General features: G+C 40.0%; 1 protein-coding gene across 5 annotated transcripts in view; it reads right to left on the minus strand.

Annotated features, from left to right (window-relative positions):
- Positions 1-12780, minus strand: part of MCTP1 (multiple C2 and transmembrane domain containing 1) — a 534956-nt gene that overhangs the window by 3800 nt on the left and 518376 nt on the right. For all 5 annotated transcript variants that reach the window (XM_060093163.1, XM_060093161.1, XM_060093162.1 and 2 more), the window contains one exon: positions 10691-10800. In XM_060093163.1, the coding sequence (XP_059949146.1) occupies positions 10691-10800 (110 nt within the window). The remainder of the gene's footprint in view (positions 1-10690; positions 10801-12780) is intronic.

Consider the following 12780-nt stretch of genomic DNA (forward strand, 5'->3'; position numbering starts at 1 on the left):
CTACAGCTACATATGGAACAGCTGCCTCTGAAAATAACCTAAAAATTGGCTGAGTGAGTCTACACACCGGCAATTGTGAGAAGGCCCACATCGAAGCAGGTAGGAGAGGCAGGGACACAACCACACCATAAACACCACCCCTAGCCTGAGAACCCACAATCAGGAGGGACTTCTCTCTGAGCAGTGAGGGTTTGAACCCCAAATCAGGCTTCTCCAACTTTTAAGAATTGCACCTGGAGAGATGAGCCCCCAAAACATCAAGATTTTTTTCTTTTTCTACTTTTGAGAAATAATTGACATACAAGTTTAAGGTATACAGCATGATGGTTTGATGTACACATATAGTGAAATGATTACCACAGTAGATTTAGCTAATATCCATCATCTCGTATAGATAAAAGAAAAAAATTTTTTCTCTTTTTCTGTGAGTTTGATGTTTGGGCTTTTCAGGGGTTTTATTTTTGCTTTTTTTTTTTTTTCAATTCCACATATAAGTGAAATCATACAGTGTTTGTTTTTCTCTGACTTATTTCACTAACATAACACCTTCAAGGACCATTCATGTTGCAAATGGCAGGATTTCCTTGTTTTTTTAAGGTGAATAATATTTCATTGTATATCACTTCTTTATCCATTCATCCATCAGTGGACACTTAGATTGTTCCCATGTCTTGGTTATTGTAAATAATGCTGCTATGAACATGGGGGTGCAGATATCTTCTGGAGTTAGTCTTTTTGTTTCCCTTGGATAAATTCCCAGAAGTGTAATTGCTGGATCATATGGTAGTTCTATATTTATTTTTTTAAGGACTCTCCATACTGTTCTCCATAGTGGCTGTACCAATTTACATTCCCACCAACAGTGTACAAGGTTCCCTTTCCTCTGCATCCATACCAGCATTTGTTATCTTTTTTGATGATGGCCACTCTAACAAGCATGAGGTGCTATTATCTCATTGTGGTTTTAATTTGCATTTCCCTAATGACTAGGGTTATTGAGCATCTTTTCATGGATCTGTTGGCCATTTGTATATCTTCTTTGGAAAAATGTCTATTCAGGTCCCTTGCCCATTTTTAATTTTTTTTGTTATTGGATTGTATGAGTTCTTTATGTTGGATATTAGTCCCTTATCAGATATATGGTTTGCAAATATTTTTTCCCATTCTGTAGATTGTCTTTTCACTTTGTTAATGTTTTTTTTTTTTTTGCTGTGCAGAAGCTTTTTGGCTCGATACAGTCCCACTTGCTTATTTTTAATTTTGTTGTTGTGTTTTTCAAGAAATCATTACCAAGACCCATGTCAAAGAACTTTTTTCTTCTTTTTTTTTTTTTTTTTTTTGTTGCAGTACGCGGGCCTCTCACTGTTGTGGCCTCTCCCGTTGCGGAGCACAGGCTCCGGACGCACAGGCTCAGTGGCCATGGCTCACGGGCCTAGCCGCACCACGGCATGTGTGATCTTTCCGGACCGGGGCACGAACCCATGTCCCCTGCATCGGCAGGCGGACTCTCAACCACTGCGCCACCAGGGAAGCCCTCAAAGAACTTTTTAAAAAATGTTTTCTTCTAGAAGTTTCATGGTTTCAGGTTTTACAATCCATTTCAAGTTATTTTTTGTGACTGGTGTAACATAGGGGTCAAGTTTCATTCTTTTACATGTGACTGTCCAGTTTTCCTAGCACCATTTATTGAAAAGACTATCTTTTCTCATTGAGTATTCTTAGCTCCCTTGTCAAATATTAATTTACCATATATGCTTGGGTTTATTTCTGGGCTCTCAATTCTGTTCTATTAGTCTATTTGTCTCAAAACATCTAGCTTCAAAAACCAACTTGTGTGTTCAGACTCACTCTCCCCAGGGCCCAGCATGGAAGCAGCTGATCCAGGGGCAACCAGATTTTGTGTGGGAAAGGATCTTTTGCTTGTCATGAGGGGAAGGCATCTGATGCAAAACATATTCAGGGGCCTACCTGGGTACTCTTCAGGGACAGAGACTGGCAGCCACCATCTTTTTTTTTCTTTTCTGGCAGGAACCATCTCTCCCTGACTGCCTCGGTCCAGCCATTTGGTACCATCTTCATGCTCTCCCTCTGCCATGTTCCAGAGCACCAGTATCCCCCCGAAGGGAGCTTTCACATACATCTGGTGCTGAGGTTTTACATCTATGAGGCAGTTCAAGATGGTGACCTAGGACGATCGTGAACTCACCTCTTCCCATGGACACACCAACTCTACAGCTACATATGGAACAATTTCCGGTAAAAAAAAAACCAAAAAACACCCCCCTGAAAACTAGCTGAGCACCTCCTTCATGTGGGGCAAATGAGAAAAAGGCTACATTCAAGTGGATAGGAGATGCTGAGAATCTCACCATAAACCCCACCCCCAGTTCAGCTACCCACCATCAGGAGGAAACTCACAAACCCGGAGCTTCTCCCTGAGTAGCCAAGAGTTTGTACACCACATAAGGCACCTCAGCTTTTAAGACCTGCACCTGAAAGTTGAGCCCTCAAGGCATCTGGCTTTGAAAGTCAATGGGCTTGCATCCATGAGACCCAAAGTGCTATAGTGAAAGGAGAATGGCTCTTAAAGAGCTCATGAGCACTCACTCACCCCAGGGCCCAGCACAGAGGCAGCTGTTTGAAAGGTGCCCAGGTTTTATGTGAAGAAAATTCATTTCCTAATCTTAAAGAGTTGGCTGGAGAGGCAGGGGCCTGCTGGGATACTATCTGGGGACAGAAGCTGGTGGCCCCCATTTTTGAGCTCTCCCTCTACTGCACTTCAGAGCACCAGTATCTCCTGGAGGGAAGCTTTTACCCATGTCTTGTGTTCTGGGTTTTGTGGCTGCCACCAGGGGGTACCCCTTGATTGCTTGGCTCTGGAGGCCAGGGGACTGGTGCTCCTGGGTCCCCTGGAGCTATAACATTCGAGAGACAGTTCTTGGCAGGCTACCACCCCCAGGGCACTGGACAGACAGCAGACTGAAACACCCCAGTCTTTCCAAGAAAGAGCGCTATTTGCTTGTCCAGGAGCTTTGGCCTGAGGGGCAGGAATCTGCCCTGGCATACTTCTAGGAGCCTATGGAAGTGTTCTCAGGGAACAGAGGCCAACGGAGGCTGGTGGATGCAATCTTTGCATTCTCTCTGTGCCTTGCTCTAGCTTGCCAGTATCTCCCAGAACCTCGGCTGGTGCCCCAATTTTTGCAACTGCTCTCAGGAGACACCTCTACATTGCCTAGTTCTGGTGGCCAGAGGGGCTTATGTTTGCAGGTCCCAAAGGACTGTAACCAATAGAGAAAGAGGTCTTAAACAGCTAACACCCTCAGGGCACAGCAAGAAGTAACAGACCAAGGAGCTCAATCTCTCTGTGAAACAGGCCTATAATTTTATCATGGCAGGCTTCTAATTAAACACACATCTAAGGGCTGACTGTAAACCCTTCCAGACACCTCAGAGAGGAGCTCTTACACATGTCTGGTGCCCCAGTTTTTGCAGCTGCCACCCAGGGGATGCCTCTTGACTGCCTGACTCTGGTGGTCAGGGGTGCTGATGTTCCTGAGTCTCACAGGACTGTAACAATCAAGAGATAGTTCTCTGCAAGGTACCACCACCAGGGCACTGCACAAACAGGAGACTGAAACACACCCCAGTCTTTCTATGAAAGAGGCCTATTTGCTTGTCCTGGAGCTTTGGCCTGAGGGGCAGCTTTCAGGTTTGGCACACATCTAGGGGCCTATGCAGGTGCTCTCAGGGGATGCTATCTTTGCACTCTCCCTCGGCTTCACCACAGCTCATCAGTATCTCCCAGAAAGGAGCTTATAAACTCATCCAAAGCCCCGATTTTTGTGACTGTCACCCAGGGGACACCTCCAGATCATCTGTCTCTGGTGGCCAGCTGGGCTTACACTTGCAATCCCACTGTATATATCTGCATAATTTAAAAGCTACTGCCTAAGGGAATGACTTTCAATTAGCCTGAATCTAGGTGCTGCCTGAGATCCTCCTGTTTGAGACACTGACAGGTCTTCACACATCCTCAACTACTGAGGGCTATTAAAAATAAAATAGGCTTGGACTTCCCTGGTGGCACAGTGGTTAAGAATCCGCCTGCCAATGCAGGGGACATGGGTTCGAGCCCTAGTCCGGGAAGATCCCACATGCCACAGAGCAACTAAGCCCATGCGCCACAACTACTGAGCCTGTGCTCTAGAGCCTGTGAGCCACAACTATTGAGCCCGTGTGCCACAACTACTGAAGCCCGCATGCCCTAGAGCCCATGCTCCACAACAAGAGAAGCCACTGCTCTCTGCAACTAGAGAAAGCCTGCATGCAGCAACAAAGACCCAACACAGCCAAAAATAAATAAATAGAATAGAATAGAATAGAATAGGCTGCTTGGACAATCACAAAGGTTTGGGAGACAACTAAGAGCTAAGGCAAGGTTGAATGATAAGGTTCATCTCCTATGCAAGACCACTACTTCAAGACTAGGAGAGGTGGCTCTTTCATATAATGCATAGAAACCAACACAGAGAGTCAAGCAAAATGAGGAAAATGTTTCAAATGAAAGAACAAGATAAACCTCAGGGAGAAAAACCTTAATGAAATGGAGATGTTATTTACCTGATAAGGAGTTCAAAGTCATGCTCATAAATATGCTCACCAAACTCAGGAGGGTATGGATGAACAAAGTGAGAAGTTCAACCAAGAGATAGAACATATAAGTACCAAACAGAAGTCACAGAGCTGAAGAATAAAATAATTGAACTGAAAAATACACTAGAGGAATTCAACAGCAGACTAGATGAAGAAGAAGAAAGGATCATTGAAAATCAGAACAGCAAAAAGAAAAAAATGACAAAAAGTGAAGATGGCTTAAGGGACTCATGGGGACAACATCAAGCATACTAACATTTGCATTATAGGGAGTCCCAGCAGGGGAAGAGAGAGAGAAAAGGGCAGAAAATGTATCTTAAGAAATAGTGGCTGAAAACTTCCTTAATCTGGGGAAGAAAACAGACATACAGATCCAGGAAGCCCAGGGAGTTCCAAATAAGAGAAACCCAAAGAAACCCACATCGACATAATTAAAACGTGAAAAGTTAAGGACAAGAGTCATAAAAGCATCAAGAGATTAACAACTTGTTATGTACACGAGAACCCCCAAAAGACTATAAGCAGATTTTTGAGGAGAAACTTTGCAGACTAGAAAGGAATGGCATAATATATTCAAAGTGCTGAAAGAAAAAAGACTTCCAAGCAAGAATACTCTACTCAGCTAAGTTATCCTTCAGAACTGAAAAAGAGAGTTTTCCAGACAAGCAAAAGCTAAAAGAGTTTATCATTACTAAACTGCCTTATGACAAATGTTAAAGGGACTTCTTTAAGCCAAAAGAAAGTGTGCTATAAGTAGAAAGAAAACACATGCAAGTACAAATGTCACTAGTAAAGGTAAATATATACTAAACATAGTGGATTAATCATTTATAAAGCTAGTATGAAGATTATACAACAAATATAGTAAAAATAACTATAACTACAATATTTAGTTAAGGGATACACAACAATAAAAAGGTGTAAAATGTAACATATAAAATGGGGAAATAGAGTAAAAATTTAGAACTTTCAAATGCATTCAAACTTAAGTTCTTGGGACTTCCCTGGTGGTGCAGTGGTTAAGAATCCACCTGCCAATGCAGGGGACATGGGCTCAAGCCCTGGTCCAGGAAGATCCCACATGCCACAGAGCAGCTAAGCCCATGTGCCTAGAGCCCATGCTCCACAACAAAGAGAAGCCACCACAGTGAGAAGCCCATGCACTGCAATGAAGAGTAGCCCCCACTCGCCACAACTAGAGAGAAAGCCCACATGCAGCAACAAAGACCCAACACAGCTAAAAAAAAAAAAATTAAGTTTTTTTTTTTTAAATTAAGTTCTTGTACATAAGCCTTGTGGTAACCACAAAATAAAGCAAGAGAAGAAAAGAACAGAGGAACTACAAAACAACCAGAAAACAATTAACAAAATGGCAGTAAGTACATACCTATCAATAATTACTTTAATGTAAATGAACTAAATTTTCCAATCAAAATACATAAAGTGGCTGAATGGATTTTAAAAAAAAAAAGACCCTTCTATATTGCTGCCTATGAGAGATTAAGTCAGATGTAAGGACACACACAGACTAAACATGAAGGGATAGAAAAAGATATTCCATGCAAATGGAACCGAAAGAATTCAGGGGAAGCTATACTTATATAAGACAAATAGATTTTAAAACAATGCAAATTGGAAAGGAAGAAGTAAAACTCACTATTTGCAGATGACATGGTTTTTTATATAGAGAAAATTCTAAAGACTCCACCAAAAAACTGTTAGAACTAATAAATGAATTTAGTAAAGTTGCAGGATACAAAATCAATATACAAAAATCTGTTGCATTTCTATACACTAACAATGTACTATCAGAAAGAGAAATTAAAACAATCCCATCAAAAATAATAAAATACTTAGTAACAAATTTAACCCAGAAGATGAAAAACCTGTACACTGAAAACTGTAAGACACTGAGGAAAGAAATTGAAGAAGACACAAATAAATGGAAAGGTATTCCCTGCTCAAGGATTAAAAGAATTAATATTGTTAAAATGTTCATACTACCCACAGCCATCTTCAGTTTCAATACAATCCCTTTCAAAATTCCAATGGCATTTTTAACAGAAATAGAAACAATCCCAAAACTTGTATGGAACCACAAAAGACCCTGAATTGCAAAGAAATACTAAAACAGAAGAACAAACCTGGAGCCATCATGCTCCCTGATTTCAAACTATATTATAAACCTATAGTAATTAAAACAGTATTGTATTGGCATAAAAACAGATGACATAGATCAATGGAAGAGAATAGAGAGCCCAGAAATAAGCCCATGTATATATGGTCAATTTTTTTAAATAAATTTATTTTTGGCCGCATTGGGTCTTCGTTGCTCTGCATGGGCTTTCTCAATTTGTGGTGAGCAGGGGCTACTCTTATTACAGTGTGTGGGCTTCTCATTGCAGTGGCTTTTCTTGTTGTGGAGCACAAGCTCTAGGTACGCGGGCTGTAGAGCGCAGGCTCAGTAGTTGTGGCGCACAGGCTTAGTTGCTCCACGGCATGTAGGATCTTTCCGGACCAGGGCTCAAACCTGTGTCCCCTGCATTGGCAGGTGGATTCTTAACCAATGTGCCACCAGGGAAGTCCCTGGTCAATTAATTTACAACAAAGGAGCCAAGCATATACAATGGGGAAAGGACAGTCTCCTCATTAAATGATGTTGGGAAAATTGGACTGGCACAAGCAAAAGAATGAAGCTAGACCACTATCTTATACCACTTACAAAAATTATTACTCAAAACATACTAAATCTTGAATGTAAGACCTGAAACCACGAAACTCCTAGAAGAAACTATAGGTGATAACCAAAGTAAAAATAAGTGGGACTGTGTCAAACTAAAAAGCTTCTGCACAGCAAAGAAAACCATCAACAAAACGAAAAGGCAACCTACAGAATGGGAGAAAATATTTGCAAATCATATCTGATAAGGGGCTAATATCCAAAATATAGTAAAAACTTATACAACTCAATTGTCAAAAACAACAATTAAAAAATGGGCAGAGGATCCGAATAGACATTTTTCCAAAGAAGACAGATGGCCAACGGATACATGAAAAGATGCTCAATATCACTAATCATCAGGGAAATGCAAATCCAAACCACAATGAGGTATCACCTCACACCTGTCAGAATGGCTGTATCATCAAAAAGTCTATAAATAATAAATGTTGGGGAGGGTGTGGAGAAAAGGGAACCCTTGTGAACTGCTGGTGGGAATGTAAATCGGTGCAACCACTACAGAAAAAGGTATGGAGGTTCCTCAAAAAATTAAAAATAAAACTACCACTATGATCCTGTAATTTCACTTCTGGGTATTTATCTGAAGAAAACAAAAACACTAATTCAAAAATACATGTGCACCCCCATGTTCATTCAGCATTATTTATAATAGCAAAGACATGGAAACAACCTAAGTGTCCATTGATGGATGAATGGGTAGAAAAGTGTGGTATATATATGCACAATGGAATATTATTCAGCCATCAAAAAGTTTGAAATCTTCCCATTTGTGATAACATGCATTGACCTCAAGGGCATTCATTATACTAAGTGAAATATGTCAGACAGAGAAAGACACATACTGCATATGATTTCACTTATATGTGGAATCCTTAAAAAAAACAAAAACAAAAATCAAGCTCATAGATACAGAGAACAGCCTGGTGGTTACCAGAGGTGGAGGAGTGGGAGGTGGGTAAGGGAGTCAAAAGGTACAAATTTCCAGCAATAAAGTGTCATGGGGATCTAATGTACAGCATGGTGACTCTAGTTAATACTGTACTGCACATTTGAAAGTGGCTAAAAGAGTAGATCTTAAAAGTTCTCATCACAAGAAAGAAAACATGTTTCCATTTCTATATTTCTGGCATTGACATTTTTAGAAACCAATTTTCCTTTTAAATTATAAGAAATTTAAATTTAAGGCTTGCAAACAATGCTACTGTGATTGACTTACTTGGATCACTTCTTGGATTAAAATGGCCAAGAACCATTAAAAATGAGCCATACCTACCCATGCTAAATTATTCAACAGTGAATCCTCTGTGCTACCTGAAGAGCAAATGTGGATGGGGGCAAACACAGATGAATTTGGAGCTATTATACAAAAAACAAAACAAACCCCCCAAATTTAATGAGGTAGAAATGTCAAAATAATGTATAAAACTGGAAGTACCTATTCTACCTATTCTATGGAATAATGTAGAATTTCAATTGGATAAGTCTACTGTTTTAAATTTATATTGCAGTTAATAAATTACCAAGCATACTCACATAAAATACATAAATAAACAGCTTTTTATGAAATCAGAGTGGTAAAAACTGGGTCACAAACTGGAGCATCTTGGCTCTTCTTCAGGGAGTTCAGCAGAATAAACTAATGCAATTATGATTTGGTCCCTGTCTCCCCATGTGAGACTCATGTCTTAAATTTCTATTTAATATTTCAGCAATCACCTACCACTAAAGGAATACTGTTCTTTGTTTTATTTTATTTGATGAAACAAGAGACCCAAACACATTCTCTGCAAATTACGTTTAAGACAGCTTGCCAGTGAGGCCAACCCAGATTACACAGCCAGATGCCTGCCGTGGGCTCCAGTTTCTGAGAACCTGGGGAAAGGAAACCCGGAGTTCCCCACCTATCACAACTGAGATGGCAGGTCTGACCCTAAGTAGGTTAGAGGTAATAAACTGCCACACCTAACGCCCTACCTTAATTCCTTCAATAAAACAGCACCTGTTTTAAATATCAGAGGAAGGAATGAAAGAGCATACAATAGCGACGCAAGAACATGGTGGAAATGCCTCTTCCCTTGTATAGTGAAAGCACTGTCTTAGTTGAAACTGTTTCTTTAAATGATAGAAATTAAGGCAGGAAAACATAATCATCCTTCCCTTCACCCTCCACTCCCTACCCAAGATGTAAAGGTAATGATAGTGATGATAAGGGGCAAGAGGGCGTGCTCAAGATATGACAAGATATGCCAAAAAGAATAGCGAGGTAAGGATTTTTAAACTGGAGGGCTTGGAGACATCAGACCCTTTTTCATTTTATTCCAGGATATTTCTTTAAAAGCCTTAAGAAGAAAAGAACAAAACATTCCTTTTCATCTTTTTGCTTTCAGTGTAAGCACATGTGTTCTGAAATTAAAACCCATTTTGGTTCTTTGCATTTTGTATAAGTTTAGCAGTCTGAGGTATAATGCAGGCCAGGGGCAAGTAGAGAATTCTACTCCTACCCAGTCTTGTTTATATATATATATATATATGTATGTATATATCATTAATGTAGTTTTATGTTAGTTGGTCTTGGAGACTGAAAATTGAGTTTTCTAAACAATTGTGTCAGATAAGAGAAAGAAAAAAAAAACCCAAAAACCCCCAAACTATGAAGAATGCTGAAAGTACCACCTAAGTATAGTCTAGGTACATAGGAACTGTTTGCATGAAGCATAATTGCATTAGAAATTAGGACCCCCAAATATCACCTTTAAAGTGGGTTTTAACAAGAAGCATTCTTGTTTAGTACACATAAAGCAGGTTTTTTTGTTCCCAAGCAGCCTGCCAATGCCAAGGACCCTTTTCCTGCTTCCTTAAAGGTGACCTCTTAAACAGGCAGCCATATATAGTACCATGTTTACGGACATTTCCGTAAGATAAAGTACCACAGCACAAAAGCATATTGTCCTAAATGCACCATATGGATCAAAATGCCTCTGTTTATGTATAAATGGTGGAAATAAATCAATCAGAGTGATATCTAGACAAAGCTACACTTTGATATATGAAGAATCTGCACAACTACATGTTTATAGTATGATGGAGCCTATGGTGCCAGATAAGAAAAATGCATTTGCAGATAGACCTAAATCTTTATACTCTTGTGATTTTTAACTGACCTGTCTCTTTTCATCATGGAGTAACTTCATGACCATAAATATAGGGAACTACTGACGGTATAACTCATCCCTTAAAAATAGTTTGTTCTTAGCAGCTATGACAGTTAAAAAAAAAAAAAAAAAAGGCTTTACTTACCCCAGACAAGGACAATGTATCTCAGCGGAATGAGGTACAGGATGAGTGTGAACGCACAGAGGGCTACAATGGCCAGCCAGCTTAAGAATGGGATGGTCCAGTTGAAAGTACTGAATGAGAAATGAATACATCAGCAATCTGAGCACTTCATACTTTTTTCAAACAAAGATGAAAATAAATGTGATTCTGATTCAAAATCTGGACTAAGGATCTAGTAAAGACTGTATTTCTCTCTGGAATAGATGCCAATTGTAATAGGCTATCAGAAGACACAGGTTAGTCATAATCTGCTCAACTTCATGAACACAGGGCCCAGGTAAAGGGTGTTGACACCAACCTCTCCAGATTGTCCCAGGTGACTTAAGGGTCCAAAGTCATCACACTACTTGGGTGACTCCCCATGGTTTAAAAATCTTTTTCTACTTCTAAAACTAGTACTGAATCTTGTTTTCTCCAAATTTTCATAGAGGAGAATGCCCCTGGGCCTACCATTCTTTCTTCTATGAACTCTCACACAGGATTAACCACACTGGAAATAAAATGTTGCCAACGATTGTCCATAGATCTAAATCTTACACGGTTGTGTAAATCCTCAGAACTTTAGAAATCCTTAGAGGAATACTCACTTCCCACTTGAGTTATGTTTCAAGTGGAATTAGAAGCCAGGAAGGGGGGATTTTGTAAAAATTCACCTGCCATCATAGCCCTCTTCCTAGAAATACGTAATTAAGAAATAAAGTCAACATTACCTACCATTCTCCCTACCTTGTTGATAGCAAAGGGGAACATGGCACATGATAGATTTTGGGGGAAGACTAAAAAGGGAGTATAAGCTGGAAAAGGGTGGGTTATAACAGGGCCTGGCTGATGGCTCTGCAGTGTTTCCACACTGCTGGTGACTAATAATGTAGAGGGTCAGGGAAGGAAGCAAGTCGGAGTACTGACAATGATATAACATCAGAACAAAGAACAAAAATGGGATCAATGAACAGAAGGACAGGAAGTTACAAAAGAGACAGTACTAAGATGGGAAGGACTTTAATGAGACAAAAAGAAAGAAAGATCAAGACAGAAGGCAAATGGAACGTGGCAAGACTGGGATATTTTTAGGCTTTTTGTGTAGAACATCTATTGTGAGTCTGGTAGTTTCTAAGAGAGAGTGACAAAATTATAAAGTAAACAGAAACATTCCATGGAGCCTTCAACGTTGGGTATATAACCATATCTCCATTTATAGGCATACCATTGCCTTGAAGTTCAGCCTCCAAAGAGGAACTAACACATCTTGCTGAGTGACTCTTTAGCATAATTTAATGAAAAAAAAAACAAAGAAGGTAGCAAATCTGTGTTCAAAGCCTAGATTCTGCTATGTGACTTTAGGTGGTAAACCTCTCTAAGCGTCAACCTTCCCGGTTATAAAATGGGGACAGCTTTTATTGTATCCAGGAAGACTGGTAGTGATGGCAACATGTTTATGTGAATCAAGATGAAGTTATTAGAGCCATTCAACTCTAGGAGTCTAAAGTATGGCATTTCTTCTTAGCAAGCAGTGAGAAGGGCGCCAAGACACTTCAAGAAAATATGAAATTGTACATGATATGGATAAATGTCAGTGTTTTTTATTTCTTCTAATTTCTCAGTAATGGATGCTATGCTCACTTGGGCTGGGTTTTTCCAGGGAAGTTTTTGATCCAATAAAGGATGTTTCTCAAGAGATTTTCTCATGTACTGCCCTTCAGCCTAACACTTAAGAGTTATTCCTTAGCTTTGTGGCATATGGCTTGCTTTTCATCTTTCTCTAGGTCAAATTCCTAAAAATGTTTTTTTCTAGTAAAAAAAGCCAAAGTTGGATCAATCTGGTTGTCTTGTTTTTAGTAACTCTTGGGGTCTGGCTTTGCTGTCGTGTTTTTTTTATCTCCTATGGCCAGAGTGAGTCCTATAACTGTCACCAGGCAAAGAATCATGCCTTCCCTCCTTCACTGACACCTGTAGTTCCCTTGCTTCTGCCCGCTTGTAGAGAGAACAGAAGGCTGAGGGTCTGTTTGCTCTCCTGTGGCTCAGCTCAGAGCCATCTATCACACCACTCCATG

The sequence above is a fragment of the Mesoplodon densirostris genome, chromosome 3, assembly GCF_025265405.1.
Source record: "Mesoplodon densirostris isolate mMesDen1 chromosome 3, mMesDen1 primary haplotype, whole genome shotgun sequence".
Taxonomy (NCBI): domain Eukaryota; kingdom Metazoa; phylum Chordata; class Mammalia; order Artiodactyla; family Ziphiidae; genus Mesoplodon; species Mesoplodon densirostris.